The sequence below is a fragment of the Pieris brassicae genome, chromosome 4, assembly GCF_905147105.1.
Source record: "Pieris brassicae chromosome 4, ilPieBrab1.1, whole genome shotgun sequence".
Taxonomy (NCBI): domain Eukaryota; kingdom Metazoa; phylum Arthropoda; class Insecta; order Lepidoptera; family Pieridae; genus Pieris; species Pieris brassicae.
In genome coordinates, this window is record NC_059668.1 from 2,831,266 (window position 1) to 2,859,204 (window position 27,939).

The window sequence follows — 27,939 nt, forward strand, 5'->3', positions numbered from 1 at the left end:
AATGGTACCGACTGTAGTATGATGTTGTTCTTCAGTTGTATGATATTCGCCTTCGAAGGCTATATTGAATAATATTTTTTTTTCAAAAAAGCTGTTAGCCTACAAACTTTTCGGCCCACCGATTACGTAAACAAAAATATTAGAAAGTCTTGTATACCTACCATATACGGGCATACAAATTGGAGCAATAACTTCGGTAAATAGAACTTCATTGCGTAATTTTATCAACGCAATATCGTTGTTTCTTCTACTCGGTGAATATTTAGGATTTATTAATATTGCCTCAACACTCGCATTGAACGCTGATGACGCTTTATCACAAAGTCCATTCGATCCCAAAGTCACTGATACTTTTGATGGTAATATGCTTAAATAAATAAATGTAATTTGTATTAGGATTAATAAAGAAGGCCTACGAGACGGTGCAATGATTTAGTATAAAGTCAAATATATCGTATATACTTATACAGGTGCTTAATGTTCATTAATTTTATTCCAGTGTATACTCCACGTTTCAGGTTTGTTAGTTGACGTAAGAGTAAAATTAAAAAGAGGATCTTAATTTATCTATTTTGTACCCCATAACTCTATCAAGTATAATAAATATGAAACTGTTGCTTGTATTCTACAAATCGAGATGTCTCAAATAAATATAAAGCAAGACTTATCTATTATAAAAAATATTCAAATTACTTACTCATGGACATTAGAGGCAGCTGTGACGACATGCCTGTTAGATATAAGAGTTCCAGTAAATGTTTTGTTTGTGTGAATATAAACCAACCACGGCATTTGCAAAGGCTGAATCGTTTCTCCTCCAAGCATTCGACTATGTATTCCAGTTTTGGGACCTTGTTGCACACCACATCCTGAAATAATTTTAAATTTACGATATGAGATATTCGTTTAGTTCTCACTCAGAACATAACAATGACTTAAATGAGAAGATAAACTAATACAATAATACACTACGCTTTATTAAATGTTTATTACAATATTTTAAAAGTACAACAGCAGGCAAGAATTAAGACTTATTAGATCGAATGCAGTAATTACATTTTTTCCGTTTACACAAAACAAAAAAAATGGTAAAAGAACATAAAGAAATATGGCTTGTAACTCTTTGATGGTGAGTGCATTATGTAAAACATATATTAAAATAATAAACCAACTTACGGCACAAGCATAGGCGACGAAATCCCAAATAATAGCCCAATAAATTACTTAAACTTTCACAGTTCTGCAAAAAATTAATTTATAAGAACTTAATTCATTGCAATTTCTATAAATTAAATTTAAAAAAAATGGATATTCTCTTACCGAAAGATGCATCAAATAACATAAAGACAACAACACTAAAAGACGCATAATGTCACTGTCAAAAATCTAATGACGATTTGGGAAGCTAAGGCTGTCTTAAATAAAGGTAACCAAGGCATTTGAACATAAAAAAATTGTTATATGCGGGCTCTTTAATTACGATAACGTCAATGATCATGTAAGATTGGATTTCTATTTAGCTATTGCAAAATGCTATACGGGTGTGGGAAAGGCGAGGAGTCTTAGTCTTTGCAGAAGCAGCCCTGGCGTGAGTGATGCTTAATCCAATACAAGTACTTTGTCACTCTGGTGTACACTCCGGGATAACCACGTCTACCGCATCCAATACCCCAGGAGACGATGCCTGAAAATCAACAACAATAAAGCCTCTTTGAAGTAAATTCTGGATTTTAAAGCAATTATAAGCATATTATAATTGCCCATCCACTCTCCGGGAGGTGACACGAGCGGTCGCAAGCGCGAGAGTGTGCACGGTGTGCTAGTTTGTCGGTAGTGTGTCGGTATTTTAGGCGCGAGTGAGAACGCAAGCGGGCGAAGTGAGAGCATCGACCAAACTCTCGCGCTAACTCGCTTTGTTGTTAACAACCGCACTATAAGGACTTGCGCGTTACCTTATCATGATGGAGTGGAGTTACAATTTGTGTATGGCTTTTAAAGAATTATATCAATGAATAAAATTATCATTAATACCGGTCTTTGGAGGACACCTAAGAAAGGAAAGGCTTAAATTAAATTATATTTATACCGGCATGATATGATATTTTTATTTGTGATATAAACCTAAAGCAGTATAATATTTACACACATAGCTAACATAGTCACCCCATCTTGTCGGAGATGTAGCGAGCAACTAACTAGCGAGAGTATGGATAGCTACTAATGGTGTAGTCTCGACTCGCCAATATTCGATCTGCCTCCTCGAAGAGTCTGGGTGTCCACCCACCCATTATAATTCGTTTTATAGAAATTTAGTTACCTAATAATTCGTATCGTTTATCCATTCTCTCCGCTGACAATGGGCCGCCACTATCACCCTGAAAATTATAGCGTAATAAATAGACTGGAATTTCTATTGAGATCATCATACTAGAACTTCCATCATACTAGAACAGTAGCTTGCTTAGTGATTGTTTATTACTCAAATTATTCAAATGACAAGGCGAATACATACAGCATAGTGGAATAATGTATAGGTTTGTAATATTAAATCAAAGAATCTAATTTAGCAAGTACCTGGCAAGTATCCCTATTCCCTTCCGCTGGATATCCAGCACACAGCATATTATCAGCAATCATAGCGGTTTCATATTTCGTATCTCTACACTCCTGGTTACTTATAACTGGTAATTCCACTTCTAATAGGTGGCAGGAGTGATTTTTTTGTTCGCCGATCGATCCCCAACCTGCAGCTATTGCTTTGACTCCTATGTATTCGTTATCTGAAATAGGGAGGGAAACGATTTAGCATATTTTCGAAAAAGGATACTTTTTTGGTAAATACTGACAGACCAGACAGATAGACCGTTAAAAATAAATTTAACAGCTTTTTTATTATTTTTTCAATAAAAAGCTATTTATATTGGTAGTCATGTAATCGTTTTAAACACTATTTTTATCGCAAGCTCACTCATTTAAGTATCACATATTTTAATGTATAAATTTTATTAATATGTAGGTATTCCTAATTATTTAAAAACAACTGCAACTCCGTCAATTTTTTGTATTTTCATATTTCTGCGAATTTGAAATACTCACCATCATTATGTGGTAAGCACACTGGTTTGACTGTGTCCGTAATTTCCACCTTATCGTTTAGCTTCAGCAGAGCTAAGTCATTCCTAAAGTCAACATAGGTGAAGTTATGTGCCACGACGTTGACAACAAATCTAGTGATTGGTCTATGAGTTTCATTGCATCGGTTATGTTCCCCCAGAGTCACCTTTATCATGAACCACATCAAACTAAAATATAAAATTAAAGTAAATAAGGTTACACTTAAACTACTTATTAGTCTTAAGTTACACTAGATCGTAATGTTACATGATGTCTTTGTGCCGAGACAATATACAAAACAATTGTAAATATTAATATAAGGACGGTTATGAAGCAAATATTTTTGCTATGAAATTTTTAAGAGGCGTCTGTAAATATATCTTTGTATATATAATTGGATGTTTTTATATAAAAGAACTCTTACTGTACCATACAGAATAACAATTCTGAAATTAATAGAAATAAATTTCACTAAAACCAAGACGTGGATTGCATTGTAAGATTTTCTGAATTTTATTTTCCTAGAAATGGCTCAAAACCTAAACGAAAGTTTCCGTCCGTCAATAACCTTACCCTTTCACGCAATGTGCAGCTGTCATCACATATCTGTCATTAATGAGCATGCCTCCACAATAGAACTTTTTAAAGTAAGTCAATCGCGCAACCCATGGAAACTCGTTTACCGCTGACTCCACTCCTCCAACTATACGCGATGCTTCGTTACGTTCTCCACAACCTATTAAGGAAGAATAATATAGGTAGTGTAGGTAAGTAAAAGAATAATGCTTAAAATATTAAGATGGCTCCCGGTGACAAAAGATACTGTATGACATTTTGTCAAGTTGTCAAGTACCCAACAAAAAAAAAACATTTTTGAAGTGAATCTTCTTTATCGGCGTTGGAAAAAAAATTACCGTCACATTTTTGGGTTACGTGCCATCTTTTTCCTGTCCCTACTGCGGTTGATTCGAAGAGATTCGAAGCCTAATTAATAACAAAAATATATAATAACGATAACAATGATAGTAATAAATCTATTATAATTAACGAAATTGTGTTATAATCTTAGTAGTAATAAGGTAAAATTAAATAATTGTATTATTTGTATTCCTGTGTATGATAATAAAAGCCTTGTTAAATTTTATTTAATTTAACTTTATTTTACCAATTTCTGTAACGATTCATATAGTAGATCATTTTTCGAAAAAAAAGGTCATAAAAAAGTTTCAATTCTTACGTGTGTACACGCACACATTTTGTTTTTAACTTGGAATTTAAAATAAAACATTGATACGCTATTATTTACATATAAATTTATATTAATCAGATTTCATAATGATCTGATAAGTGTGACTAATACATTTCAGTACATTTAAATGTGCAGAGTTATTTATTCTATATAGATATATTATTCAATAACTATTGTTTTCATAGAAACCTGATAAAATGTGTTAAATAATTTAAGAACTAAAATTTTCAATACTATTTATATTAAACAATAGAGCTATACTAATCTGCTCATTTTTTAACTGCTTCCTACATGTTTTTTTTTGCGTAGCAACAGAAATTATAGTGCACTTGACATAATAATAATTTATTTATTGCAAGAATATGGTGGTACAATCGAAAGTTTGCATATTCTGCCATACATAATATAATGGCGTGCAAACTTGTCTTAATAGGAATTATACATTTTATATTATGAGCCATATCAATTCTTAAATTATTTCTATCATATTAAAAGTTATCAAATTAATATTAATTATAACGTTTCACGCAAATAATCATTTACTTAGTAATATTTTATATATTAGGTCCTTACATATGAAATTGGCGTTTTGTCGTACTGGCACTTTGACCTCAAATACCTCCTCTTTGGTTAGGAATTTCAAATTCAAATTTGTACAGCTATTTACTCGTGTATTTGTGCTTCGATGACCGTCATTCATTTGTTTTTTCTTCTGTTTTATTTCTGTTTGCGTCACTCATTTTACAAAATGGAAAACTTAAAGAATCGCATTATTTACGAGTACGAGTTCCGCCGTGGCACTAGTGCTGCGGAAACGACTCAAAGGGTGAATGATGTGTATGGCGGTCATGTTGCAAAAGAAAACACAGTTCGTTTTTGGTTCCAGCGTTTTCGTTCTGGAAATTTCGACCAGCAGAACAAGCCCCGTGGACGGCCTGAGACCCAAGTTGATAATGAAGTATTGAAGGCTATTGTGGAAGCGGATCCAAGGCAAACCACGTCCGAGCTAGCTGCAGGCTGCGGTGTTAGTGATAAAACTGTTTTAATTCACTTGAAGCAAATTGGGAAGCTTAAAAAGCTTGAAAGGTGGGTACCTCACGTATTGATTGAAGCAAACAGGCAAACGCGCGTCGACTGCTGCGTTACATTACTGAACCGGCACAATAATGAAGGTATTTTAAACCGAATCATTACCTGTGATGAAAAATGGATTCTTTACAATAATCGGAAGCGCTTAGCGCAATGGTTGGATCCTGGCCAGCCAGCCAAATTCTGCCCCAAGCGAAAATTAACCCCAAAACAGTTACTTGTAAGCGTTTGGTGGACTAGTGCCGGTATTGTTCATTGCAGTTTTCTCAAATCTGGCCAGACTATTACGGCTGATGTCTATTGTCAGCAATTGCAAACCATGATGGAAAAGCTAGCGGCTAAACAACCTAGGCTGGTCAATCGCTGTCCAATCGAAATTTGGACAACTTCTTGCAAGGGAAAAAATTTAACTCTGATGGGGCAGTCCAAATCGCCTGCATAGATTTTATTGATTCCCGTCCGACTGTTTTTTTTAGTAAAGGGATCAATGAAATACCTATGAGATGGCAAAAGTGCATAGAAAACAATGGTTCATACTTTGATTAATTAAATATATTATATTTAAAAATATTCGACTTTTTGTTCCTCTATACAAAACGCCAATTTCATATGTAAGGACCTAATATTTAATACGCGCTTGTTTTAGATGCGCACATTGGCATAGAGTCCATTGACATCGGGGATCCACTTTACGGCCTGTCAATCATGGGTAACGAAAGTAACTAACTAACGATTTTGACAATGCAACTTTTGTCATTATATTTATAAGTAAGAAGTAAGTGGGATTGTGAGTGTCCATGAGCGGCGGTATCACTTAACATCAGGCGAGCCTCCTGCCGGTTTGCCCACGGTTCTATAAAAATAAAAAAAGTAACACTGAAAATCTACGCCTTAATCAAAATTTATCGTAATACTTACGACAGTTACAAATTTTATTAGTCTCATCATCAAACGTAGATTCCGTTATGTCCTGTTCCGATTTAGATGTGATAGCTTCATTTGGTGACTCTATTTCTCCTCCCTATACAATTATACTGATTTTAAAAAGTCGATGGGAATAAATGGCGAATTTATTGCAAATAAAAATTATTTCACAAAAAATGCTTGGTAATAAAAACTTTTAGAATTAGAACCACATTAAACAGACTTTTATAAACAGTATTGTTATATAAATAAAGTCGTTTGTCAATAAATCACCTAAAGTCGGTAAAGTGGCAAGTTGGATAAAATTTATTGCCACCTTAAAAGTTTTATATCCTATCTAAAAAATTGCTATGTAATTATCATAATTAACGATTTAAAAAGTACTGTGACATTCTTGTTCAGTGCCTTCCGAACTCTGACATGGCTGAGAGTATCGACCTAAGTATTCGGCGGTAAAATTGTTTTACAACCTTAAGCCATGGGCGACTATTTATTTAAAAAAAAAAAAATTGAAAACTAAAAACCTATAAGAATGAGAATGAAATCTATAAGCGTCTTTTTAAATACATAAGTAAAATCTGTCAATAACCCTTAGCTTGTCATGCTATAAAAAAATATCTATAAAACCTTAAGATTACATACCTACACTTCATCAAGCAGGAATGGTAAACATAATATTTTACTTACCAGAACACAAACACAGGCAAACCATAAAAACACAACATTGACTGTCCACATTTTAACTTTATGTGATTCCTTTTAAAATCTAAAACACTAGATAAAGGCCCGACTCCCCGAGGTTGCAAACTAGAATGAGGACATTGCTCCTGCAACCACAACTAAGAACAAGGTTTTCTATCTAATAATAGATCCATGACAACCTTCCGTTTGTTAAACCGGTGCATCTAATTGAATATTCCAAACTATAAGATTATTTAAAAGATTAGACTAACGAAAAGCGTTTCATAATAGAAAGTTCTAGGGTAGGTAGGTATGTTCTTTTACATGGATGAAAATAACATTCTATTTCATTTTTTTTGGCACAACCTGGCTTAGACTTATGTTATCGGGATCGTAAGAATATTAGTTGAGATAATCAAGGTAATTAATATTAATGTAGAAAACATCGCGCAATACTTTTTCACTTCATACGACCCTTGTAATTCAGAAAATCATCGTAAGAAGAGATATGAAAATAAAAAATAAAACTTGCGTTCCTTCCTTCCATAAAGTAAAAGATAACGGGTCCATAAATAAACTTAAAACCTTTATCGCAAAGGTCACACAAAACCCTAAATCACTATGAAATATAGCATCTTCCTTAAGTATATTTCAAACTTCATTAATGCGATAAAATAAAACCAGAAAGGATTCAAAATTTATTGGCAACAAAGTTGAATTGAGTTTTATAAGCGAGGTAAATTAAAATTTGCCGAATAATTTTAAAGCAAATGTATTTTTACTGACTTTAGTACGTCTTAAAATAAAGATTTCTTTGTTAAAATCAGTTGTCACAGTAACAAGCATCGGCAGTGTTATCCCTAATCCAATCCAAGAACTTGGTCACTCTTGTGTAGATGCCAGGAAATCCCTTTCTGGCACACCCGTAACCCCAGGATACGATACCTAAGATTAAAACGTTAACTTCATTATTTGCAATACTAAAATTTTTTAGAGCTTAATTCATTCAACATACCAATTAAATCATATGTGTGTTCATGGTTTTCTGCTATTAGTGGCCCACCGCTGTCACCCTGTAATGTAAATTCGTTTATAAATTCAAAAAGATGACAAAGCCTTCTTTATTCAAATTATAATCAAAACAAATAGATCTCAAAAATCGTGTTATATTCGGGCTTCCATATTTCTAGCACTTTTATGTCGAATCGAATTCTAAATAATTATTGATTCCTATTGAACAGTCACTGCTGAAGGTAATTACTATTTCCGGCACAAGTAAACAAGAAACGTAATGCTTAATATATAGGACTACGGGAGTGATGGACATCTTCAAAAATAAGAAAAACCAAACGTCCGTGGCGTTTTACAAAAAATATGAAAACTTAAATGGAACTGGACTGGACATATAATGTGGACTAACAAAGAAAAATGGACCAAGGAGGAGAATTAAAAGATGACAGGACGATCTACCAAAAGGATGGAGAAGGTCGTGGAAACAATTGGGGGAAGCCTATGTTGACAGACAACCTGACCAAAGTGGTTCCTAACAAATTTATTATTTTGCTACGTGCATTAGATTGAAGAATACGACTATTAAGAATAGCATGTAAGTTAAAAAGTTCAGAGATTAAAGGGTTTTTTACTATTATTATTAAACAAGAAACAGAGCGAAGAGTGATAGCCAAAAAGTTGTTATTTTCATTATAATCTTGAACTGTTGCGGTAAATTGTTGTATCTGAATGTGTAAACACGGCAGGCGTGTCGCATCTAAAAAGTGAGCATCTTGATTAAACAATCCTACTTCTTACACTTGAGTATACACCGACCTTTCTAAACTGTCAATCTTTTCTAATTTATGTATTCGTCATACTTACAGTGCAGGCGTCCTTATGGGCGGTGGCAGGAAATCCAGCGCAGAGCATCACGTCTCTAATCTTTGATTTATTATAACTGGTGCTCCAACATTCTTGTTCACTGAGCACTGGTATCTGTGCTTCCAAGAGAGAACAAGACCAGTTCCCTGTTTCACCCATCGCACCCCATCCAGCTACCGTTGCCATTTCTCCGGCATATGTTTTTGTTTTACCTTGAGAAATGTACGCTTTTAATACATACATCAAATACTTATAATCATATGAATTAAATATCATATAGTATTGTTGGCATTAACAATGTTTGAAATACTAAGTATTACTTGTCGTTTGTTTGATGTTAAATTTCAATTATTTTTATTTTATTCTGTTTTTGTGTATTAATGTAATCTGTTTTGGCTTTGTATATTGTCTCAATATTTTGTTCTATAATATGTATGTTAGCTGTAAGATTAGATGTCAAGCAAGTTGCGCAAAAATGTATAAGATCTATATTTATTTAGTCAAAACGAATGAAACAAAGCAATTAAAACATATGTAAACGGTTAACAGGACAATAATTTAAAAAAAATACATAAAATATAATGAAATTTACGTCATATAAAAATATCTCGGATATCATAAAATTTTAAATCCTATGGATGGCGTCGCACTTCTGGAACTTCTGGCAATGTAAGTCCATAGGAACTGACACTTACCATCCAGAACCTTTTATTCCTTTACTCATTGTTATATGAAAAAAGTGTTAAAAGAATAATAATAAGTATGTTCAATGCGGTACGAGCCTTTTAAACAATCTTAATTAAGGACAATTTTATTCTAAATATACCCTTGTACTGGGTGATAAACACCTAATTTAATATGTTACATTTTCAGAGAAGATAACGAATGCCATTTCATGGTAGTAAGTCCTCCTACTATACGATTTTTGGGCGCGACATAACCATTTACTCCGCAGTTTTATTCAAGTCATATGTCCTGTTAGATACGGTCTTTTATAAATACTCACTCTCCATAGGCGGTATGCAGACAGGTCGAATAGCATACGAGTAATCAACAGGTTTGTTCAGACGCAGTAATGTGATGTCATTCGTAAGCTCGGTCAGGGTGAAGTTATGGGCAATTATCTTCACAATATAACGCATTTCCGGCATCGCCTTGCTTTCACATCGATTATGCTCGCCGAATTTCACACGGAACATGAACCACATAAACCTGTGAAAATATCCGAAGACATCACAAAGGGGGTTTATCATTTTAAATTGAATTGTATTAGTGATTGCCCAGTGCCTATTTAGTGATGATGGAGCAATAGCTTAGTACATCTCTCTCTCAGAGGAATTCCTAAACATATACACCTAAATTAAGTAGTAGTTTGTAACTCTACTTCTGTCCCCGTAGAATAAATGTTTTGTTAGTTTTTTTAACGCAGTGGCTGTTCAAATCTTAAAATTCATGGGTCTTGAATTTGAGGATAAGAATCCATCTTTTTCAATAAACTTTTTATTTTTTAGACAAACAGACTAAACTTTTATGCAGTGGCGGTTCAAGTCTCTGGAACTCATAGTTGAAGATGATGGAGATGGAGATGATAGGAGAAGATGGCATCTCTTTCCTTGAACGTTTTTATTTTACAGTCAAGTGGTAAACTGGCAGACTTCTGGGTCTTATTCTATACAAGCTGCAGTTTTAATCTGTAAAATCGACACTGATTTTCATTTGACTCATAACATTAATTGATACTAACAATAGGACTCCAATGACTACGATGAAATTCAGCTGTACATTACATTATAATCGTTGCGCGTTAACTTTATACCAACACTGGAACTTAACAAAAATAGTAAAAAAAGGTTTTATAAATTTAATAATAACTCTATATTCAAAATTAACTATCCACTTCACGTACCTTCTTCATGAGTCCAGCAGTTTTTGAGTTTATCGCAAACTGACAGATGTTAGACACGACGAATGATTTTTTTTTCAGGCATATATTGTCACTAACTTTTTTGTAGGCGTTATGTAGCTAGCTAGCTATCTATCTCTACACCGATTCTCATGAACTCGATCTCTAGTTGCGGCATTCGCAAGAAACGTGTTCCTTCGACCGTTATTCACGAACTTTGCAAATGCGAAGCACAAAAAAGTATTTTAATTTTTAGTCTAGTAGTTAGCTAGTCTTACTATCACAAAGAAATATAAATACTCAACAATAATAAATAGTACTTCTATTCTTGTACTGATTGCTTACAGTGTAAACCCCATGTAATATTCCTCAATTTAACGACGAACACCCTAAAGCGTCGTAATCAGTTGGCTTTGTATGGTTTAGCTCGTCTTCCATACTATGATACTTATCATTACACCCACTCTCAATAACAATTGCATAGTAAGGTACTTTTGCATTTGCTAAAATTTGTAAAAACTGCGAAGCTGTGTACGTTCTTTTGTCGCTTGATTATCCTAGCCCGCAATAAACTCAACTGTTGGCATCATGCATACTAACTTTCTAAGAAATTCGTTCTTTTGTTTACAAATTGGAATTGCTTGCACGTGTAGACTGTTGTTGACCATGACTAATAAATAGGAGTCATGGATTTGTACGTTTACGCCAGTTAACGACAACTCTCCATAAAATGTCAGTCCATTCCGATTTGTTAAATAGTGCTTACACTGTATATGTTTTTACATTAAATAGTTGTCAGTTCTGTATTGTATTTTTTAAATGTTTTTATTATATGTTTGGGTTGGCTGAAAACTAAACTTTTTGTTGGCTGGTTTGCTGCTTTGAATAGTAATCCCGCCTATTTACATCCGTAGTGTTCATTTATTTAAACATATTTTTCTCCAGTTTTGTGTTATTATTATTGATTAAGCTACTTACCCTTTGACACAATGGGCGGCAGATACCACATATCTATCATTGATAAGAGATGCCCCACATCCAAACGACTGATGGTATATCAATCTAGCTATCCAGGGGAAGGCATTCACGCTGCTTCCGGTACCACCGACCACACGAAGTTCTTCGTTTCTTTCACCACAACCTTTTATTGAATATAAAACAAATAAAAAAAATCCTTGACTAATAAAAAAATAAAAATAAAAAAACTGCATAGGTCCATCAGATCCTACTTGTGAATGTTGCTCTAAGTAAAGTTCATTATGCTTAGACATTTAGTATATACTATATTACTGACCCGGCGGACTTTGTACCCTCTTACAGTCGATATCGTCGGATAACTTTTAAGTAAACTTAAAAATTGTTTATGAAGCCAAATATTTTAGAGTTATTCTAGTGGTTGTCTAACGTTGAAATGTCGAAGCGTTTGTCAAGTGGTCTTTTGTTTTACTGTATTATTATTTACGTTTGAATACGAGTCTCTTTTAGTGATTAAAATAGAGACCATAAACTCCATAAAATCGGATCAGCAGAGTTATAAACGTTTGAATTTGTTATACTTGTTCCTCTTACGTTTCCATACCACCTTAATAGTCTAATACTAATAATAACATAATTCAAATCCTAAATCGGTGGTTGCGTGGAAGAGATCGCTCGAAAGCGATAAAGCCGCCAGTTTCCTTTTCATTTAATTATGTCAATTGTATTATATGCAACAAAGTGTTAATAAATAAAACAAATGGCGCTACAACCTGAGCGTATAGGCAAGTAGGTGATCAGCCTGATACGCCTTCGAGGTTTTGGGTCTAAAGCTGGCCGGTTTCCTCACGAGATTTCACCGTTCAAGCTTATACATACATATATAGTTGTAAAGTGCTTGTTGGGCCCTTCTATACTTACTGCAATCTCTACAGGGCGGTAGATGCTTCTCAGCTTGACGGCCATATAAACTTGCATCGTGGTTGAATCGGAATGCTTCCTACAAATTTAATAAAATCTCATATGATATTGATAATAAAACAAAAGTGTGTATGTTTTTAATATAATAAGTGTTGTTAGGGACAATTTATTAAATAATAAATTAATAATGACGTGCAATTTTTTTTAAAATCTCATATGATATTGATATGTATACAAAGTATCTAAGTGTCTAATATAATATTATAAGTGTTGTTATTATTTTACTTATGTATTAATTATGAGATCCCATTATTTCAAATTAAAAAAAATACTTACACAATTTTTTTATTTCATATGACATATGAAGACATATGAAAGTTTATTTCGCCTTTTTTAATACGATTATTTAATTTAAATAAATTATAATTTGCCTGTCATTCATATTAAAAAATACGTAGTGCTCTGTCCTTTAATAATCGATTCTAAGTTATTTTAATTGAATAGAAAGTAATACAAATTAATTGAAAACAATACCTTACTAAAACATCTTCCGCTATTAATAAATAGATATAAAACAAAACACAATCTCCACATTTTTATCACCATGAGAATAATGACGTCACAATTTAATTTCAAAATATAATTATGTGCTGTGAGTTCACGGTTTCGGATACACTAACACGCTTCTCAATCTTCAATGTACTTATGGATATTTGGCTACCTAAAATGTAGCTTTTTGATACTAAAACACGAAAATTATTACCACTTAAACGCATCGGACAAAATCTTTAGACCTTTTAAAACAGTTGAACATTGTCAGGTATTGTTATAGGATAAGGGGCAAGCGTAAGACGTTTTCGTATAATTAGAGTTCTGTAGATATATAGCGCGGTAGTTTTAATAGTCAGAAGGTATTTAACATGAGATACTCGTAGTGTGTATGTATTGTATGTATGTATTGTTAATTCCTATGTTACATTAAAATCAATTTAACGTAAGTTCTTGTGCGAATCCTTTAAGCGCTTACATAAAAATCGATTTAAAAAACATTATACAATACTTTACCGCCGCTGTCCAAGTTTTCTGTCTTTTAACATACTTTCTCATAAAATTACTAATGTGTAAAGTTAATTTACTACACAGAGCGATCTACAGCGTTATAAAGACTATTAATAAGATTTCCACAGCCAAAATTTCAATATTGATGATATTAATAACCTAATTAGCCCCCTCTAACCGATCTCGGATAAGTAAAAAAGCTGGGACGGCCGCCAAGCAGGCGGAAAACAATAAACGCCTCAAATATAAGTCTTTCCTCCAACTTTGTATTTGTTCCCTTTGGAGTATACTCTTGGGCCGTGCTGTTCAACTGCACAGGCGCTTATTAAAGATTTAAGTTTGCGCCTGGTAGATAGTACAGTTGATAGAGCTGGTGCTTTTTTCGCTCAACAAATAAGTATCGCAATAGGAGGAATTGCTGCAGGTACACTGCCACAGGAACTAAACTTTTTAAATTTGTGTTAATAAATATTTAATTATTATTATTATATTATAATTTTAATAATTATTTGTCATATGTCGCAACTTGAAACTGTGAAGTATTGCTATAGGGAGATACAGGGTCACTGACACTGACGCCACCTTAATCCCGTTGTTATTTTAATAAATAATAATTATTGTAAAAGGCATTTATTGACAAAGGGCAATCAAACAATGTGGGCTTTAATAAAATTAAAAAAAAAACCTTTTTGTAAATTTCAATTCGTCAAATATAGTAAAATAGTTGTACAGCTACAACGTAATTAATTTAAGAATATCGGAGGTGTTCCATTTAAGGAACCCTAAAAGTTCGCGTCGAAGAGATTAGAAGCAGGCTAAGCAACATTTTAGTTACCGAACGAAGGCTTTAGTAAGATTATTCGGCAACGACCGGTGTCATTAACCTCATGTATCAATACTAATATATTGCCGATTTAATGACCGTGACTCAGAATGATGATGCTTTGTTGATATATTGTCTAAGTATTTCTGCATTTAATTATTATTACCGTTATGTTTAATTAATGGATATATGTAGTTGCCAATGAGTTTTGAAGTAAACGTACAAAAATCGTTAAGTATTTTTTATTTAATTCTTTGTGTAGACACACACTTTAAAAAATTTGTACCAAATTATAACATATTTTACAGTCATATAATGGCTACGAACTGTAGGACAGTGAAACATGGCCAACCATCGGGAAAATTCTTTAATATTTAATTATTTATTACCTATATTATATTATATATATTTTAAGTTTTTTTAATCAGTTTAGTATAAATAGGTTCTATTAGTTCATAAAAAATAAAAATAAACGTTGGAGATCACTTCACATTTATTTATAAAAATTACAAAATCTTAATTCTATATATAGATATGGCAAATCAAAGCTTATTATCTATACATAAGTAATTCCAGTTTATACAAATAATTACTACATAAAATATTTTATAATCTTTCTATATATATATATATATATATATATATATATATATATATATATATATATATTTCTTGAAATTATCAGTGATAATGATGTACGTTACATAACTTTAAGTGTAGCTTTTTATAGGACATAGTAGCCTTACAGGTACGCGATCAGGCAGATCTGTGGTCGAAAACCTAGGCAACAGGGAAGTGTCAAAACTCCCTCTTCCTAAAAAGGGACTTTATTTGCTTAGAAGGCTTAGGCGTCTCTCGCTGGACAACTTCTCCGGAAACTTAAGTATAGCTTTACAATCATAACAAATATTATTTCAGAAGCGCCTACTTCTTATGTACCAGCAAAGTCTAGTAACAAAAACAATTCATGATTCATGGAAACGATGATTTGTTTAAACGTGAATGATTTATAATTAGATTTTTCAAATATAAGCTTTATTAATAAGCTCTTTTTAATTTCATCAATAATAATTTCGATCTTCTTTTGTTTTACAATATCAAACTATTAGATATTAACGCGCTTGCAGTATCCTTCAAATTGTCAAGCTATCGGAAAAGTGTTGGAAAATTGTATGAACACAAATTAATTAAGCCTGTTAGCGGAGATAATTTGTCCCCGTGCTCAGCTAAACCTTTATAAATATGTAATATATAAATACTTATAAAAACTAAATCAGTCTTATTTGACTGTTTTAATGTAAGCGATGTTCTGGCTAAGCGATGTTATGGCAGTGAAGACTGATTTGCTTTTTGAAGAAGAATTACAATAAATTTATTATACAATATTTTTGACAATAATTAATCGGAACAGTAACACCCATCGACGGTATTCTCCTTTATCCAGGCGAGATATTTCGTGACGCGAGTGTATACACCTGGATAACCGATGCGAGCGCAACCGTTGCCCCAGGACACAACACCTAGATGAAACCATTTATTTAGTATTGTCTTCTGTTAAAACACATTAAGAAAAACACTTTTTGAACGGATTAAAGCTATGTAGTATAATTAAAACTTATAGTTATTTAGTTATTTATAGTACTTTGAAATGAAATGAAATGAAATGTACGCGAAACGTTGTTAAAATTTAGAATTATGTAAATAAATATAAGTTTTAATAATAATACATAGATTTAATTCGTTCAAAAAGTGTTTTTCTTAACATTTATTTAGCTAAAATCATATAGACAATTTATACACGAGTCACATTCATTTATAATGTACATTTTCATTTTCTTTTCAGTACACCACATCATATATAATGAATTTCTACATTATATGTTCTACAATCTATGAACAAAAAAAAATTATACAATTATTACAAGTATTAGTTTTTACTTGTAATTTCTTTCACGATGCGAATTAGGTACTCGATAGGCGCTTATTAGCGCTTCAAGATCGAATTCTGAATTTAAAATGTTGTATTCGTTAAGAATTTGAATAATAACTCTTGCGTTTGTTTTTACAGGTGAAATTAAAAAAAAAGTCTGCTGATTTCGAATCTTGGGAATGTATAAGGGACAACATTCTGTAAGCTCGTTCCTCCTCCTTCTTACTAAATATATAAGAAAGTAAAACGAATCTATTGAGCGCGCCGTTCGTTTGTGATTGGTAAACATATTTAGTCCATACGTGTGGATTAATTCCGCAGAAGACGAGTGACCGGTGCATCTGGGGCCACAGCCACCCCGCGGGCCCCTTCGGGCCCCGATCACGCGGGTTCTATTCACCCACCGCCCTAGTGGGGCTCTACAAATCTGTGATAGGATAAGGCGCCCTCGGCACGACCGTTAGACTGATTTAGCATAAGAAAATATATGTATGTATAATTATAGAAAATGTTTCTTAAATTTCTCCACAGATAAGGGATACATCTTAATAAAGTTAGAGTAGAAAACACAGACTGAAATAATAAATATACTGTTACAATAGCACTTGTTTTCCTCACCGAGGGGAAACGAGGAAAGGCATGGCTCAAATCCAAAAATCGACATCAGACGAAAGGCTGATCACCTACTTACTTGTCTATGATCTGAACATTATAAAAAGGAACGAATGCAATATGAGGCCAAGACCAAAATGGGGTTTATGCCACTGGATTATGATTATTATTACAACTTATGAGGGATGTACCAATCACAATCGAATGCGACATTTACTCTTACGTCATTTTTTTTACATTGTTAACGCTCCGATTGTTTTGTACTTTTAAGGCAACGAAGTAAACAATTATTTAAAACTTCTTTAACGAATTTTATAAATTTTTGGAAATAATGAACTCGCATTATCCGTGTAAAATGTGATTTTTCTAACTCCGATTGCATTTGTTTTATTCATGATTCATAAAGATTTAACTTTAACGGAATGCTCTATAATACATACATCGTAGTCGTATGATACGGGAAGATTTACTCGGTGAACGCCACAGGTTAAGACACAAAAATTGAAGTGACAGACACACAATGCTGATCACCTACAATTATTTACTATGAAACATGCAGAAATCTGTTTATCGCATTCTCTCAGGGGCTTCCGGATATAATACATAGATATGTCGTATCATACGGGAAGTAATTTGTAAGTAAGTAAGTAAGTAATCATCAACCTCATAGCAACATCAGTACTTCTATACGATCACGACCAAAATTTAAGTATTACCCCAGAATTCGTTAAGTACTATAAAGTATGGTACACATGGTATGGAAAATTCTTGATTTGACTTCGGTTTCGGATGTTCGCTACATCATAACAAACAAAAGACCATACTATAAACGATACTTACCAATGAGTTCATATCGCTTGTCTCTCTTACTGTCTTTGCTTATTGCAATGAGTGGACCTCCACTGTCGCCCTGAAATTTAATTGTATATAAATATTTATTAATAAAACTGAATCGTAATATATGCTGCTAAGGGCAAAACTCCAAGACAGCTGTGCTGGACCAATTCCGTAATGGTTCTTTTTTATACATTCTTAAAACTCGACAAAATTGCACGGGAAAACCCAACCCTTTGGTGTTGGCTATGTAAATCATATTAAGGGCAAATGAAGTTTGCAGCTAGTATAAAAAATTAATATACGGCCGTTTTTTAATAGCACGACTTTTTTATGTTTTGGAAATAAATTGGAGTTTTGAGTTTATTCGTAACAATCAAAACTGGTTCATGTACGAAAAATATGGATATGTTTTTACCGTTACTATTGAATATTATTGAAATTCGTTATTGTAACATAACTACAATTGTTAGACAAATAGTGTCTTTTTTATAGATTCTTTAGATAACTGTAGGATATCACTTTGCACGAAGCGTACGAGGATAACGTACTTCTTATACAAACATAAAGGGATTTTTATTGGTATTGTCTCACACCTTGGGTTACATTATCAAAGTTTCCTTATGGATCGTTTACTCTTTTGAAACTTTAACCTATATTCATCACTGATAATGTAGGATTCCAAACATGAAAGCACTCAAATCATCCAGTAATTCTGGAGCCTATTCAAAGCAAACAAACAATCAAATTTTTATCTGTTAGTATAAATTCTAGGCATTATCTATACGTAACAAATATTAGTTTTAAATTAAGTGTTTTAAAGTTTAATAGAACTGAAACTCGCTGTATATATACTGCAAAGCGTAAATGAAAGATCAGTAACTATCAGTTAATATTTATAACACAACTTTTTAAAGTTTTACGTATTATAATTTGAGTGTAGCGATATAAAATAAACTAAAGCATCTTAATTATTATAACTACACGGGTTCAGTGCAATAAGTACCTTTATACATATTTACATTCATAGGTGTACCTATAATATTTATGAAAGCATATAATTAACAGCATAACCAGATTAAAACCTATTTGGATTCTCTTTTCTTCTTTTTTTTAAATTGTATGGCCTGTATTTGGATTCTAAAGAATAATCATAGATAAAAAATTGGCGTGAGTAGTAAACCTGTTTCAGGTTGTTTTAAATTACTGGACCCATATTTACCTGGCAAGAATCTTTTTGTCCTGTCTTCGGATATCCAGCACACATCATGTTATCCGTGATCATGGACGAAGAGTATTTTGTGTTCTTGCACTCTTTGTTGCTGATTACTGGAACTTCTACCTCCTGGAGAGTGCAGGACACCTTGCCCTCTTCTGTGAGAGTTCCCCAACCTGATGCAACGGCTAATACACCGACGAATGTACTCGCTGAAAGAAATTATTACAAATTATGTGTAGAAGTTTCACATACATATATAAAATTGATATACACTTCAAATTTAAAAAAAAATATTATCACTATTAAATGGCCAGGCAAAACGCTGAGAAGGCGAACCAATGTCAGCGGAGTCCGGTAGAAAAAAAATGTTTTAAGATATATATATAACTATTAATGTTCAATAATGTATGTGAAAACAACTAAATCTAGGTCAGTTTCGATGGTATTCTTGAGTGGACGAAGTAATCAACAACAGTTAAAAATTCCTGTTCCTCCTCAACTTGGTATAGACACACCCGTATTTGCTTACGTATAAACTTTCGTTACTCATAAGGTTGGAACACAAAGTTTTGCCGAGAAACAAACCACAACTAAAAAGGAAGGCGATGATGAGCTAAGGAATCGGAACAGTATAATAAATAACTCATTCTAGTACCGATCTAATTATCTAATACCATCTATCTAAGTACTTAATAATGCTGACTTTTTAGCGTATTTTGTATATGTATACGGTCTGATTATTTTTAACTCTTTTTTTATGGAACTCACATTCACACACTCACATTGCCAGAGGGCTCGCGAACGCGTTGCCAGCCTTTTAAGAAATGGTACGCTCTATTCTTGAAGGACCCTAAGTCGATTTGGTTGAAACACTTTAGTAAGCAGCTGATTCCACACAGTGTGGTTCTCTTAATACGCTAACTTACTGAATACCTTCTAACGATATCAGGAATTACCGTTTCTGAGCTATATCTTAACTGATACTTTACTTACATGGATCAGATGGAAGACAAATCGGCTTGATGGCAGCAGACATCGGGATCCTATCATTGAGGCGAAGTAGCGCAATGTCATTGTCAAAATTGGTGAGGCTGAACTTGTTGGCTATTACGCGAATGACGAATCTCGTTTCCGGTCGAGTGGTCGCGTTGCAGCGGTTGTGTTCCCCAAAGGTCACTTTGATCATGAACCACATAAATCTGTAATTATGTGTTTATAATTTATTCATAATTAGTCCATTAAACTCAACCACAACGTTTTACTGTTTAAACAATTATTTTTATAGTACCACAAAGGATATAAAGAGTAATATATAGAAGTTCCTACTAAATCTGTATCTAGTAATTAATAAAATCATATCATAATATGTATAGTACGTATTAAATTATGTGTTTTTGTGTAAATAATAATGCTTAATTCATTGTAGTAAATTTTAGTAGGAAATTAATTGTTTTTTTTTATTTATGATGACTGCCTCTTAATTGGTCTCCTTAAGTTACTAAGAGTGATTATGGCTAAAATTGCTTCTTTTTTAATAAATTGGCTGCACAAAGACATTATTTAACATTACGATGTATGTCTAACCTAATTAACTTAAAAGGATATTTAGCATAAGAAAATGTCCAATAACACTACAATACATTGACCACTGTATTACAACTGTTTATTAAGAAATAATTTGTTAAAAATATATGTACAAATTTCTTAATCATTCTGAATGATAGCTCATTTAGTAATATTGAGACCGCGGTCTCTGTGATACCTTAAAAATAATTTCATGTTATGAAAATATCCGTAAAGTTATTGGTAAAAAATTAAGTCATACATAATTATTATGTACAGCAGTCATCGAGATCATTCGACATGGAATACGGTAAAACTTCTGGAAAGTACCGACTGACATGGCATTATCACTAATGTACGTGCCTGAACTTTATCATTTCGGAAGCATCATTATACCAGTAACTCATTATGTAATTACTAACCAAATTAGTGACGACGCAGAGGGAAAGTGACACGAAATATTTTCCGTTAAACATTTACTTGGACACTATTAAAGTCCTCATTTACGCTTTCTCTTATTGTATTCAGAGTCTCCATAGTTTTTGCTCATTATTTTGTTTCTGGCAAATGTATCACTTTTTACTTAATTTGTATTATTTATTGTTTCCTTCTTATTTACAGTTTGTGCTACAAGAGAAGTCATTCACTCTCAAAATTGTAGTTTTTTCTCTTGTCAATTTCAGACCAGAAGTTTCTTCGGTCCTATCGAATGCAAGATCTCCACGAATTACAGCTAGAAGTCGAATCCAAACGAGCACAAAAGATTTATGTCTAAATGTACCTAGTATTAAAACAAGTTTTTACATGAATTATTATTTCCTATCGGAATTATGATATCCTATCAATATATTAATTACAAAAATGATTACATAGTTAATGCCGCCTTACTTCTAAACTATTTTTATATCAATGCTGTGAATGATGCTTCTGATACCGATCCCGACACCAATATATCGGCGATATTTTGGGTTTACCAAATTTGTTTGATCTCGTTCCTTGCAAACGAGGCACGGACTATTTATGCCCGGGAAATCCCCGCATTTTATTTAGTTTGTTGTCTCTCACACACTTTGTCCCAGGGTATTTAATTTTGCTAGACACTTTAGTTGGTTTTTAACTGCTATCGCGATATAAAATACAGGATTACAAAATTTCAATGTTAATTTAAATTATTAACAGTTATTTATTTTATTTTAATTATTACTCGTAATTCTTAATTTTAATAACTAAACCTTTAATCTTCTTCAAAGTTTGTGACTATTTATATTTTTTAATAAAAATTAAAACTTTATTTTATTTTAATTCAATAAGCGGTATCAACGATATTTCTATAAGAGTATCTATATATGTATCGTATCGGCAAAGAAGCGTATCGATGCTTCGCTGGATACATTGTGGACCGATCCGTCTGATATCAATTTTAAACGCACCGTTAATATTGTCTAGTCAAGACGTTGTAAGACATGCCGGCTCCCTCTCAACATCTTCCCTCAACGTATGGCCAATTAACTACGCACTTGGGGTTCGAGTTCTGGTCATGTTAATATCAAACTAGCCAAGCATTCATTGACGTTATTATTCACATTTTGTAACAAGTGCCACTAACGATTACGCGTGATCAAATTAAACAATGTGGGAGTCACAAAAAATCCTAAGTGGCTCCACAAATATCATCAAGTGGACATTTCTAGAGGATATTGAACCCTAAGTTAAGAGCCAACCTCTTAGCCGGTTTAAGGTGAACGCACTATACTATAATATTGGAATTCACAAATTCGGACCAAGATTATTACAGTCTTGTTTTGCGATTCTCAGGTTATCGGACTCGTATATTAATGATTTATGATTTCATATGTAATTTAGACGTATATTAAGAATATTTTGATATCAAATCGATCCATTCGATTTTTATTGAATAAAACCGACTAAATTCTTAAATATGATTAAAATGTTAGTAATTAGTTTGTCGATTGTACATTTGGTTAATTTCTTTAACACTTACTGGAAAATGAGAACAGATTATAATAATTAAATAATGAGGGGGGCAAGTTCACATTGGTACTCAAATCAAAACCTACGTACTTCGTTATTCTATATCTTCAAGAGATTTCGTACTGGTCATATAGGTTACATGTGTATGACGATATCAAACTACTATAATTACTTTAGTTACTTATAGAGTACGAGGGATTTTGGATTTGATAAATATTTCGTCTTGCTACAAAAAACCGAACACCTATTTATCGTAATATGATGCATATATAGAAATGTGTCGTAATTTTTTTTATTAATAATTAATAATAAATTAATAAAATAAATGTTAGGCCATTAACCCAAAATTTATAAACCTAAATTTGTCATATACAATTAGCCTTAATTATATTTTTTTTCCATTGAGCTCACTCATCAACATGTTATAAAATAAAGTTTTTCTGTCTCTACGAGTATGAACTCGTTAATCTCAACATATTTCTGCACAGCTTTCACTAATAGAGAGTGTAAGTTTCCTGAAGAATGTGGTACAGTTCATATTGTTTTATGAGAATTGACTGTAATAAAATTATTGTTGAAAAAAAGCCAGCGTATCTCAGGAAATCGATGTGTGGGGAAAATAATTTATATCTACTAATTAAAACTTTTCTTAAAACAAAAGTACACATTATTTTACACGTTCCAGCGAATGCAATCATGGGAAAAAATGCATTTTTACCAATTTTATTACGCGTTTTAGTATGTCATCAAATTATCTTGGAATATTTATTTCGAAAACACACTTTGTTTTGACTTTTTGAACACAGGTAAACATTACTCATAAACTGGTTTGCCCAAAAACATGGTATTCAGCAATGTTCTTTTTCTTTGTCTTTGTTTAAAACAACAATTTTATTAATAGCTATAAAAGTGGAGTCTTACAAATGACATATAAATTACAATTATCTTAGTGACATTATTTACTTAAATTAATGCTTTATTCAAAATTGAGAATCAGCGCGAACCGTTTGTCAAAAACATTCCATAGACAGGGACATACCAGAGCAGCCAGATAAGCCTATGTATGTAGGCTTTATATTGGACGAATATTTTTCAGATTTCCCAATTTCTAATAATTCAAATGTAATTGAGCTCAATTAATTTTTATATATGTTTTTGTACGTTTACCATAATGCAAGCGCATCATTATCATTTTATGGAATTGAATCTGATCGAAACAATATTTATACAGTACAAAACAGTTTTATCGGAATTCTTTTTGTTTATAAATAAATAAGCGGGGCGTGAGCCTCCATGATGATGGCCTTCCTTTAACCCGCTTTGCTTCTTTGATTTGCAAACCTTTTACAGTCAGTACAGTTTTAGAAAAACGCGACACGGCGCTTTATGGACCAATCACATAAAAGTGCGCTATAGTTTCGTCTTTTGTTTTAGGTATAATCTTTACAAGTTAGCCCTAAGTCTAAAGCCCGTACTTAAAAATGTATAGAATTTTGATATACGGGAGTCATAGTACTACCGACCAGAAGCTACCGCAAGTGTTTAGCGTAGAAAATAATAACAATATATGCCTCACATAATTACGGAAGCCAGGAAATTTTATAGCTAGTTGGTTAATTTGTATAATTATAATGCGGTGTACCTTTTGTAAAAAGAACTTACCCTTTAACACAATGAGCTGCTGTTACCACATATCTGTCGTTAATAACTGTACCACCACAGTAGAATCGCTTGAAATAAGATAGTTTGACTATCCAAGGAAACTCATTGATTGCAGCATCAGTCCCGCCTACGATACGGGATACGTCATTCCTTTCGCCACATTCTGTAAATATCCGAGCGTACAATTAGAGAAGATACAAATAAATATGAGGAATCGAAGTATATTATTAAAAAGTAAACAGTAAAATTGTAAACAGTGAAATTATATATATATATTATTATAGAAATTATAATTAAAAAACACTTTCCATTTTTGTGCAAACTGTACTAACTGGATATAAATGACATTCATGCTTCTGGCATTGTCTTATTCAAAGACTTGACAAGTATATCAAAACTTTTAAGGGTTTTTTTTGTAGACTGTACTTTGTACTTTTGTATTTATTGTACAACAAACGTAACAGCAACCTTACTCTGTAACTTCTAACAAACAATACAGATCCCGACGTTCTTTAAGTTCGATGTTCTTCTCTCAATATGCTGATTATTTGACTTTGACATAGAAACTAAAACCTCACTATCGGAATCACTGACGGAATCGGAAGTTACAGTAAGGGTGCTGGAAAAAAGCTAAAATATCGCTTAGTTGCTCACAGTTACTTCTATGCTAGTGCCTCTGTGATAATTTAAGATAAGATAATTTAATAACAATGATTAAAATAATTTGCAGTGAATCAATATTATTTTCTATCAAATTAATAGGTTTCATTCATTCATTGTTTTTTATCCTATAAAAAGTTAGTGGGTGAGTTGCCGGTCTTAGAGGCATAAAGTGTGGATAAAGTTAGTACTGTTGTGTCAGCTATAGACTTCGTACCCATAGTGTAAATAACAATCGAGGAATAGATGCAAAATTCAAGGAAATGATTGTCGCAGTTTAACTTCATTATAATGTTATAGTTTTGATACGTGTTGACTAGTGGATTGTTGCATATTTACTCTTTATTTATACTATTAAATAAGAATTAAAAGATATTTACTGCAATTACACGAAGTCCTGGCCTGGTTTCGTTCCAACAGCGGTGGACGATTGCCCCAAACCCCTCCAAAGAAATTCTTCGAATATATTCCTCGCGTCTGACGTTGTAAGTCCTATAAACAAAACACTCCACAACTTTTATAAAAGGTTTGCTAATTTTGGTTGTAGATCATATAATGAATATTATTAAAAGGCGAACCGTATCATTACATAATTTCAAACCAAACTAGCTTTATATTTATTAAACCATCGACATTTATAACATCAATTTTATTTACACCATTGTCTATGAATTGTTTTATCTCATCTATGGATTTGTAATAATCTCTCAAAGCTTAAATTAAATGCTGTCAAAATAAAACAAATAAAACTGAAACACGCTTCATATGCAACTATTGTTGTAGATTTAATAAATATACAGGCGAAGGATATAAGGCTGCCTCTCACATAATGTAAATAAGACAAAATATTAGGTTGGAGAAAAAGTCTTTTCGCATTATAGTATGTATGAACTTGTATTAAAATCTCTTTAACTATACTATTTGTATCTGGCTGGTTTTGGTATCATTAAAAGTTTAAATTTTAAAGAAGATAATTCCAAATTCAAATCAGGAAATGTGTTATTTTTCTTTATTTTTCTTACTGTCAAGATGAGTAAATCTAATGGAGAAATTTTATACATTTTAAAATTTTACTACAAAGAAAAGTAAAAATGCAACGCAAGCATGCAAAAAATTGCAATGTTTATGGACATAGTGTGGTGTCTGTGAGAGTAGCACAAATTTGGTTTAAGCGTTTTCTTGTAGTAGTTAGCTGTAGAACTGGGAATTGAGCACAAAACAGTTTTGGCGCATTGGAAAAAAACTGGGTACACAAAAAAGCTCGATATTTGAGTACCTCACGAGCTCACTGAAAGAAACCTAATGAACCGTGTTCATTCATACACTCATATTAATTACGACGTAATGAAACCGAACCTTTTTTGAAGAAGCTGATGATAAAAAGTGGATCACGTACGACAAGAACGTGCAGAAAAGGTCGTGGTCAAAGGCCGGTCAGGCTTCATAGACTGTGGCGAAACCCGTGATAACTTGCAACAAGGTGATGCTGTGTGTGTGGTGGGATTGGAGGGGCATTATTCATTATGAGCTGTTACCATCAGGCAAGACCATAGATTCTGAACTATACTATGAACAACTGATGAGATTAAAGCAAGAAGTTGCGAGAAAACGGCCAGAATTAATCTAACAGAAGGGGTGTGGTTTTTCAGCATGATAACGCTAGACCTCCCACATCTTTAGCCACCCAGCATAAATTAAGAGAACTTGGCTTAATGCATCCGCCGTATAGTCCCGACCTTGCACCTTCAGATTTCCAACTGTTTCGGTCTCTTCAGAATTCGTTAGGCAATGTCAGGTTAACATCACGAGAGGACTGCCAAAACCAATTGTCGTGGTATTTTGATCTGAATCCCCAAAATTTCTTTAGCTATGGGATCATGTCCCTACCTACTAATAGTTGAATGTAAATAAACCATATTAAAAATGTTGTGAATTTTCTTAAAAATGCGGAGAAACTTTTTAAATAAATCATGTAATTGCAGTCTCGAAAGTCTCATTGTAACATTAAAGTGTGATAGATAATAAGATATTTTTCTGACTTTTTAATATCCAAAGTTATAATCACTTGGTACTACCAATGAACTTGTCGAATCCCCTACCTATTGTTTATCATTAAACTGTTTAAATTGTATAAAAACGTTTTTCAATGTATACATTTAATTCCAAAGTTTCATAACCTGTCATGTACACTTTTCATGTCAAGTGGCAAGTTGAAACTATTACTTTTTCTCAGAATTGAATTGAGGACTGCATGAAAAACCAAGCATTGATAGAGTTTAGATATGCTTAAGGGGTCAACGCGGTACAACTCGTATTTAAAAAAAATCACGTTTAATATGAGCTAAATGTCAATTTATATTAAGATTAATGGTTCTAATTATAAATCATGTATAAAAACACCTTAAAACTAGAATTTCTCGTATCAAATGCCAAAAGAGTCTGATTACTTCATAACGGAAGAAATATATCCTCTGTTATAAAGTAATAAGACTTCAATTTGTTTATTTATAGAAATATGAACCTAAATTCTTTATAACTTCTTTAAAAGTCAAATGTATTTAATTATTTACTACATTTAATCTATTCATATAATATAATGGTCTATGATTTTTTTCATCTGATTGATTATTAGTGAATCATAAACAAACGAAAGTACTCACCTCTGTGCTAGTGAAAGTCACCAGAAGCAATAAAATAAAACACTTCACCATCCTGGCTTTCTATTCATGGATAATAAAAAAAATAAAAAGGAAATCACGAAGTATTCGAATTTAGAATTTCGCGCAAGTTCTGCGCATCATTTAAACTTGTCGCGCGCTCTCAGAACGGGCACACACTGAATTACCACCACGAA

At 32.7% G+C, this 27,939-nt stretch overlaps 2 protein-coding genes and 1 long non-coding RNA gene across 3 annotated transcripts; all 3 read right to left on the reverse strand.

Annotated features, from left to right (window-relative positions):
• Nucleotides 1-271: 271 nt before the first annotated feature.
• LOC123708968 lies at nt 272-1,241 on the reverse strand. Its single transcript, XR_006753672.1, has 3 exons — nt 1,177-1,241; nt 698-869; nt 272-367 (listed from the first exon to the last, which is right to left on the reverse strand). It is a non-coding gene; the product is annotated as an uncharacterized LOC123708968 (long non-coding RNA).
• A 321-nt stretch (nt 1,242-1,562) lies between these two features.
• LOC123708315 (transmembrane protease serine 9-like) lies at nt 1,563-13,474 on the reverse strand. Its single transcript, XM_045658985.1, has 14 exons — nt 13,266-13,474; nt 12,732-12,810; nt 11,814-11,976; nt 9,939-10,144; nt 8,933-9,144; nt 8,073-8,130; nt 7,892-8,002; nt 7,064-7,119; nt 6,371-6,473; nt 3,688-3,850; nt 3,097-3,302; nt 2,575-2,780; nt 2,318-2,375; nt 1,563-1,684 (listed from the first exon to the last, which is right to left on the reverse strand). The coding sequence occupies exons 1-14, from the start codon at nt 13,335-13,337 to the stop codon at nt 1,563-1,565; spliced, it is 1,815 nt and encodes a 604-aa protein (XP_045514941.1). The 5' UTR covers nt 13,338-13,474.
• A 1,799-nt stretch (nt 13,475-15,273) lies between these two features.
• LOC123708966 (trypsin-1-like) lies at nt 15,274-27,910 on the reverse strand. Its single transcript, XM_045660020.1, has 7 exons — nt 27,746-27,910; nt 25,466-25,577; nt 24,426-24,588; nt 20,202-20,407; nt 19,212-19,417; nt 17,996-18,065; nt 15,274-16,133 (listed from the first exon to the last, which is right to left on the reverse strand). The coding sequence occupies exons 1-7, from the start codon at nt 27,794-27,796 to the stop codon at nt 16,012-16,014; spliced, it is 930 nt and encodes a 309-aa protein (XP_045515976.1). The 5' UTR covers nt 27,797-27,910; the 3' UTR covers nt 15,274-16,011.
• Between the last annotated feature and the right edge of the window lie 29 nt (nt 27,911-27,939).